We start from the raw sequence: 8,167 nt of genomic DNA, 5'->3' as shown, positions 1-8,167 counted from the left end.
GGATATAAAAGGAAGGTCATGATCGCCTATTGACTCTGTGCTCCTCTAGAGGGATACAGAAGGGCCAGACCACACACTTGCAAACTAAGAGTTTGGTTGTAGGACTTAGCTTGTTTTGGAGAGGCAGACAATAAACAAAACAGGAAAGGGAAATTATATGATGTGTTAGGAGGTTATCAGCGTTACCAAGTGAAACAAAGTTGGGGAGGGGAATAAGGAAACTTTCTCTGCATATTTTTTTTAAAGATTTATTTATTTATACAAGAATGGGGTACAGGCCAGATGCGCGGGAGGGTGAGAGGATTCACCAGAGACAGAGCGGGGAACAGAACAGGCAGACTGACAAAATACACTGCTGAGGGGAGCAGCGGGCGAGCCAGGAGAGGTCTGCCACACCATGTGGGACCTTCATTGGCCAGCCGGGATCGAACCTGTGCTGCAGAGGCTGCGGACAGCTTCACAGCGTGGTGCTCAACCGCTTGCGCCACCAGGGGAGGGCCTGTGCATATTTGTTTTTAATCAGATGATCTGTAGAGGTGATCTTTGAGATCTTTGAGAAGGTGACATTGAACAAAGACTTTAAAGAAGTGAGCAGCATTTTTCATTAGAATGAAAATGGGATACTTGTATTAGACTACACTAAAATGAAATTTATTTTGGCTGAAATAATGAGGTGGGGATTTATTGAGTACCAACTAAATGTTAAGTGTTATAGAGGACATTCATATCCCTCGACCGATGAATTCTTGTTCAGCTTTGGAGGACATCATTTTTTAGACCATACTCCTAGTGGTCAATACAGGGTTTGTATTCAGGTATGAGACTTCAAGGTTTGTGCTCTTTCCAAAGAGTAAATATAAATAAGTGTATAATTATAATTATGAGTTCTGAAAGCATAATGTGACTGCTCTGGTCAGAAATATTTTATTTCTGCTATTCAGTAAAGTAAACAAAATGTCCCTGATGAAGAAATGGATCATTAACTATGTTTACAAATTAAATTCATAAGCCCTTTAGGATAGCAAGTCTCTGTTCTTTTGAAAATGTGATGGTATAAGAAAAAAAGATGCATTTAGAATATTTATTTTTAGTTACCTATTTAATAGGTATGTTGAGAATAATTTCCTTTTTCAAACTGTTGATAAATTTATCAGTATAGAACTTTAATTTTCTTTTTAGTACAGCTAACTCTGATGGTGTCTGTGACTTTTCAATATTTTGACTCATTCATCTTAATTTAACTGGAGTCAAGCTTCCTATGTGAAGTATTATTTTCCTCAAACTGGGAATCTACTAATAATTTTAATTTAAAAAGAGCTTGTGGCAAAAGGACTTTTCCAATTCTTGGCAAGTTTGAAGTTCATTGCAATTTTACTGTGGATAGAAATCTTTCCAAAGGGGGAGAAATCACTCTACAAAGGAAAACTTTCAATCCTTTTCTCATGTGACTTGAACTTTTAAAATGATTTTAGCAGCCATGTATGAATCTGGACATTATTCTTAGTTGTTTAGTACTTCAAAAGCACTTTCAAGAGGGAATTGTTTGGCTTATTTGTGATTCCAAATCAAATACACAGAGAGATTTGGAAGATTTGCAACAGGAAGTAATCTCAATTCTATGTAGGCACTTATCTTGTGCAAAAAGTCCCAACTTTTATGAACAAAGGAAAAGCCATCTCTTTTAAGTTATAAATACAAACCAGTGTAGCTTGCATTGTTTTAATAACTAAAATGAAGGAGCTGATTGTAAATTCATTTTTTGAGTTATATTACTAGAGTCTTTCTAGAATTGGCCTGGTCCTTAGAAATCAAATTCAGCAGGTTTCTTACTCTATAGGAATACTCTCTTATATGTTGTTACATTAACCACTGCATGCAATTAACACAGATCTCTAGAGCTTATGTGCCCTTTCATATTTTTAGCTTCATTTAAACTTGACAGTACTGTGAGGAAGACATTACTCCATAGATAAGAGAGAGATTTATATCCAGGATCATCTGATTAGTAAGGGAGAGAGCCAGTATTTGATGCCACTATTTTGGCAATAGATTTGGTCCCTTTCACATCACATCATCTTGGCTTTTTTGTGCTGATTTCTTTACTGAACATCACATTGTAGGCTCCCATCAAGATCATGATCAGTGAAACTTGCTTGGTCTTTCGAAAAGTTATTTTTAAGTAAGGTCTCCTCATCCTGTACATCTGTATTTGATATTTTGAACTTGATTGTGGGACTTTGTTACTCTTCATTCATTTTCATCTTAATATTTTCAACTGAATGGCTAGCCTTCTGAAATTTTTTCACTCTTGATTCTGTTGTCCAGTTTATTGAATATTTCTCCCAACTATGTGTCAACAGCAAATTTTATAAATAAAATATTTTTGTGAGTAGAGAAGCCACACTACTGATTTCCTTGGTATGGTGTGTGCCTGTAACATAGTTGGGACTTAGTAAGTGATTAAAAAGAGATTTTTGTAAAGCACAGGGAAAAGAAAGCTCATGTATAACATCTTATAAAAAGAAAGAAAGACCCTCAGTGTAATTACTCTCAGTTACTTCTTTTGGACATAAGTATCCCACAGTATCCAGTATCTCCACAGGACAGTGTAGTTCTTGCTTATGTATTATATGTTTATAATAATATTTTTATAGTAAATAAATGGTTTTAACTCTTTTCCTTTCACACTTGAACCCATTCTTAGTTTTTAAGTATCCATGGCCTGTGACTCTAATTTTCTCTAATTTCCCTGCTGTCACTAAGGGCTCAACAATTTCTCTGTAGGCCTAGAGAGAGAAAGTGTCCTCAAAAAGAAGGCTGTGGCACTTACTTTGTGACTTTATATAACGAAGAGTTTTACTTGTATGTATGTTAGAAATTAAGATAGTACAACTTTCCAAGGAAATTTGAGAAAACAGCAGTTGTCTGAACTAAATAATGTATTTATGGTATTCTTACGTAGAGTATTTTATGGGTAGTGCTGATGATTGTGCTCGGAGGCTGAAGTCCCCTAAGTGCCAGTGCTTTCTGGGTATAATAAATGTGATCTTAACTAGCTATTTAGCATCCATTTGCCTACCAAACTCTTTATAAGCAATGTGTCTATAATTCTCTATCAACTACAGCTGGTGAAGTGAAAGAAACACGTGAAAAGATAATGTCAACAGCTAATACTAGTTTTGCAGATGGAAATAAAAATTCATGGATAATGTTATAGTAATGATGTCATGTACTACAATGTAAAGTTCACTTGGTTAACAAAATGTATAGAAATAGCTTTATTATTTGCTTTAACTCTATTTATGGAATTACTGAAAGTCTTGGAAGAGCTAGTTAAAAATCTTAAGACTTCACTGTATAATAGTGGTGTTCATATAGATACATAAAGATAATATGTTCTGATTCTAGACATTGTCAAGCCTACTCACTTTTTTTAAAAAATAGTTTTTAATGTTTGCATTCTCACTTTTTTCAATTTTAATATTTTTATGCTTAAAATGGAAGTTAGCAAACTCCAGTTGTCTAATGTTTCATTCTAACAAATTAAACGTAAGTTTTAGAGATCTGGAAACTGGAGGCTCTTATAGATTCTACTAGTCAGAAAAATACAGAATTTGTCATTTTGAGAAAATTTGCTTTCATGAAGCAGATAGTGTGGAGACTATTTTAATTTTTCACCATAGTCAGTGGATTCACTACTATTCCATAGCCATTATGTTTATCTGAGTGTGTTAATGTAGTGCCCTCTGGATACATAACAGGACATATATCTACTTTATATATAACTTTGTGCTGTCTTAGACTTTATGATCTATATCATATACTCTGTAAATAATGTCCACTATAATGTAGTATACTTTAAAGTGTTAAATTTTAAAATTTTCAAAGTCCTTTTTACTTAATCATGTATTTGAAATTTAAACTTACATTTCTTAAAAAAGATTTGGGATGATTTCTAATTACTTAGCAAAATTTTCCCATTATACTTGAATGGGAAGTAGTTATACATTACTAACCAGGTGTAATTTTTGAATTTGTATTATCTATATAAATTACTTTGTTCTGAAATTAATATCTGTCCCTAAAACATAAAACAGCCACTGATTCTATGCTTACAGAATCCATATTCAAAGCTACCTTCTTGTCATCCTATTCAGTGGTTAAGAATTGAAAGCATTCTGATTTTCTCCTAATTATGATGTTTAAAGATAAAGACAAGAGTATATTCTGAATTTTTTACTATTAAATCATTTGGTTAGATCTTCCTAAAATGAAACCTTTGAACAATGTTTATTTTTCTAAATATTCAAGGTTTGAATCACAAAATGTCTTTCAGTTACCACCTTATCTTTCAGCTTATTTCTCTATTACTTTTCTATTTTCGTATCTTTCACCCCTTATTTCTCTTTTTTGTTTTAGCGTTTCTCCCTTCTTCAATTTCTTGAATTCTATATGCTGTTTTTCCCTAACAGAAGTACTATGTAACTCATAGAATGACAAATTTGTGTTTTTTTATGGCTACGTATATCATGTATATTATTTTTAAGCTTCTAGTAAAACTTATTTTCCAACGTAACTCAGCCACAGAATGTATAATAGCATAGGCCTCTGACAAGTCTAAAATTGATTTTCCTGAATGGTTACAAAAATATCAAAAGTATACATAAAGCTTAACTGAAAAGAACAAAAATACTAGTCATAGCAATACATGAATTTGTAAACTCTGAAGGGTTAGATGTTCCCAATTAATTAAGGGACATTTTTATGATACCATGATTACTATAGAGTATGTTGCTATCTAGATGAAAAAAATAAATAAAAATAGAGAATAAATTGCTTATTTTCTTCTTACTACCTATCACCAGATGAAGCAGTCCTTAATTAGATCCCAGTTTGCTTGTACCTATAAAGATGACTTCATGATAAACAAGGATAAATGGGATTATGTTGATTCAACATCAAACTGTGTACGTGTTCTTCACATGGAAAATGACCTTTCTGGTAAGTGATTTCATTTGAACAATTAAATAACAATTTAATTCTAGTCTACTCATTGATTTTAACTTAAATAATTTTTTCCACAGAGTGTGAAATGTGAAATGTAAAGGCTTATATTTTTAAAGACTTGGGTGTGTTTTTTATTTTTTCACCTGGGTTTAAGTTATATTTTCATGCAATTTTATGTATAGAAATAAATTTGATTTAACTAAATATATTTAAGAAATAATTTGTAGCATTTAAATATTAAATGTTAGGCAGTCAAGTAATGCAAGTATTTGTAGGGATGAGAAGCTATAAAATCATGTGTGATAAGTGCACATTAATGTGTGATAAAGTAGTAATATAGCTGGATTTGTCTTTTTTTTGTTGTTTTTTAAAAGATTTATTTATTTATGCATGTAAGAACTGGGGTACAGGCCAGCTGTGGGGGGTGAGCAGATTCACCAGAGACAGAACGGGGAACAGAACAGGCAGATTGACTGAAATACGCTGCTGGGGGAGCATTGGGCGAGTCAGGAGAGGTCTGCTGTGCCATGTGGGTATCTTCCTGGCCGGGGATCGAACTCATGCTGCAGTGGCTGTGGATAGCAAGGTTGTATCTTAACCCCTTGCGCCACCAGGGAGTTCCCTATAGCTGTATTTGTTAATCATGTCATTTATAGCATTTCAGTGCAAATCATAAATTTTTGAATTTTTTTAGTCATTGTAAAAGTTTATTGTAAAAGTCTCACATGTAATACTATATATTATATAATTCCTTTTCTTTTTTTCATCTTGCGTAACAGATGGTGTAAATTCCTCTGTTGAAAGATCAACAATTGGAACAAGTTCTGGAAATGTTCATCTGGACAGAAGTAAAAATAAAAAAGTAGCAAGAAAATCAAGTAGTCATACAGGAAATAAAAGCTCAAAAAGGAAACAGGTGGATTTGGATGATGAAAATATTCTGGGTGATAATGAATGTGAATCACTACCTCAACATAAAAATGCTACGATACCTAAGACATCAAACAATTTGCAGAATAAATTGGATGTCAAAGTAGCCAAAGTGACAAAAAGCAACAAGTGTTCTGCCAAGAACAAATTGATAACTGGCCAGACAAAGTTAACACAGTTTTTTAGACTATGAATTTGGCATTTTATGTGCTTTAGGTTTATATACATATTATGTATATATAAATAAAACCATTCACCAAAGAGACTTAGTTTTTAAGAGATCAAAGTATAAATTATGATACTTTATCATTTTGGCCTGGAGTATGTGTAAGGTTAGCATGTTAGGCTTTGTTTAAAAAGAAAACTAGTAAGTCGTATTTATGCAGAATATTCACAAAGTTTAATGCACAGGTAAAGCATATCATTTAAGTTAATGGCATATTTTAATACTACTTCTTTTGAGAACAGACATTTTAAAATAATACAAGTCATAGTAACATTAAGGGCTTTTTCCCCCACAGACAATTAAATGATTTTGTTTTCTTCTGGAAAGATGTAGTGGACCAGCAGGTATCAGACTTGCCAACATGGTCGATAGACTCTTCCCAGCATGCACCTGAGCACTGATAAGAAAAAAGAGTTTAAATTGTTTAAAGGAATATTATTATCATACATATTTGCAAGATATAAAAGGATGGCTTTAATATAATTCTGAGTGATTAAAGTTGCAATAACTCATTAAATGCTTTTTAATCCCACATCTTTGGCAGGGGTCACTTAATATTAAATGTAACTGAACCATGGTCTTATTTGATTTTGTTATGATTGGATCCAAATTCAGTTAAACTCAGAGTTCTGTTTTATGGTATTAAGATAGAAGAATTAAATTTTAAAAGACTACTCACTGTCAAAATCTCTCCTTCCTATGGGAAATTTAGCTGAGTTTTCTTCATCCCCAATTTCTCTCTTTTCTTGTGTTGATTCAATATTCTGAACTCCATTTTCAGCTGGAAAAACTACAGATCCTTTTAGTGCAGGGTAAGGTTTTATAGCCAGATTCAGTGGTAGACCATGATTTAAGAAATTATGTTTGGCACCTGCATTCTGTAAAGAAAAGGTTGATTTGTGTTTAACTGTCTTATTGGGAATGGAACTATGATACAATTGTGTAATACTTTCATTGATCAATTCAAAAATGCTCTGCGCTGTTTTTATTCTAAATATACCTTAGAATACAATTTTGGGGGGAGACAAACCCATTTGGAGAAAGAGATGTTGTCCAGGATGGAAAAATAGCCTGTTATATATGAAATTTAATCATTTAATTATCCTAATGTATATTGTGACTATTTGCCCATATTCTGTGAAGTATTAATTTTACTTTTAAAACATTCATTAAAACCATTTAAATTTCCATTGAAATAAAGGACAAGTCACAATGTCACTTACCTTTGAGTTTTTGTTCTCCTCATCATTCATGAAGCTGGTCTCATCATTTCTATATTGTTCCAGGGAAGGAGCAATGACTGATTTTTCTGCAGCATCTACCTTCTGAAAGGCTTTCCCCAGCCTAAATGTATTGAATACCATGTCATCTTCTAAATTTCTTATGGACTTGGATGCTGAAAGTAAAATGCCTTGAGAAAGCAGAGAAAAAGTTAGTATTAATATATAGAAAGGGAAACTCATTTTTGCCATTCTTAGTTTGATGTTGGCATAGAATCAAACGAGGATGTGTAAAATGAAAAAATTCTCAAGCTGCTTCATAAATGATTCCTGCCTTTATATACTTTCCAGTTTGAATACAAAGTACTTCAAGGTCTTACCATTTTAGAAATGACTAATCTTTTGTATGCGGCTAATACCTACATTGTTTTGGTTTTAGTGGTGTATTGTTTATCTTGAGTGTGAATTTTCTTAGAATCTGAGTTAAGATCCTTGGTAGAATGCTTTCTGTTGAGTAGATTATAGCCTCTTGAAAATGGGTTCTTTTTAAGGAAGACCACAGGACGTCAGGCTCTCCATATCTTTATTGTTTCCTTCTGTATATTTTGTGATTAAGTAAGATACTGAAGCTAAAGTTATTTCACTCAAGGATATTAAGAAGAAAAGTTTTGTTTACTTTTAATCCTGATTACATTGAAGTAATCTTTAAACTCAATTTTCTTTCATAAATGATTGACATAGTCTTTGATGATTCTAGTATGTGTCTATCAATATTAACAAAAAG

The 8,167-nt window shown here is 32.7% G+C and overlaps 2 protein-coding genes across 2 annotated transcripts; one reads left to right on the top strand and one right to left on the bottom strand.

The window, feature by feature from the left end:
• The first annotated feature begins 4,335 nt into the window (after positions 1-4,335).
• On the top strand, positions 4,336-7,616 carry LOC119254111 (PCNA-interacting partner-like). The gene is made up of 2 exons (XM_037521268.2): positions 4,336-5,001; positions 5,787-7,616. Exons 1-2 carry the CDS (start codon positions 4,866-4,868, stop codon positions 6,128-6,130), a joined length of 480 nt encoding a protein of 159 aa, XP_037377165.1. The 5' UTR covers positions 4,336-4,865; the 3' UTR covers positions 6,131-7,616.
• LOC119254112 (pro-MCH) lies at positions 6,835-7,635 on the bottom strand. Its single transcript, XM_037521269.1, has 2 exons — positions 7,387-7,635; positions 6,835-7,041 (listed from the first exon to the last, which is right to left on the bottom strand). Exons 1-2 carry the CDS (start codon positions 7,633-7,635, stop codon positions 6,835-6,837), a joined length of 456 nt encoding a protein of 151 aa, XP_037377166.1.
• Positions 7,636-8,167: the final 532 nt, after the last annotated feature.

The sequence above is a fragment of the Talpa occidentalis genome, unplaced genomic scaffold (genome assembly GCF_014898055.3).
Source record: "Talpa occidentalis isolate TD23 unplaced genomic scaffold, MPIMG_talOcc4v2.1 talOcc4.2984, whole genome shotgun sequence".
Classification (NCBI taxonomy): Eukaryota; Metazoa; Chordata; class Mammalia; order Eulipotyphla; family Talpidae; genus Talpa; species Talpa occidentalis.
This window is presented reverse-complemented; position numbering and strand designations above follow the sequence as displayed.

Bases quoted from the DNA above. Each gene is read 5' to 3' on its own strand.
- LOC119254111 (XM_037521268.2), top strand. From the start codon at position 4,866: ATGAAGCAGTCCTTAATTAGATCCCAGTTTGCTTGTACCTATAAAGAT. The intron at 5,002-5,786 runs GTAAGTGATTTC...CTTGCGTAACAG, and splicing joins CATGGAAAATGACCTTTCTG to ATGGTGTAAATTCCTCTGTT.
- LOC119254112 (XM_037521269.1), bottom strand. From the start codon at position 7,635: ATGGCAAAAATGAGTTTCCCTTTCTATATATTAATACTAACTTTTTCT. The intron at 7,042-7,386 runs GTAAGTGACATT...TTTTCTTTACAG, and splicing joins AGGAGAACAAAAACTCAAAG to AATGCAGGTGCCAAACATAA.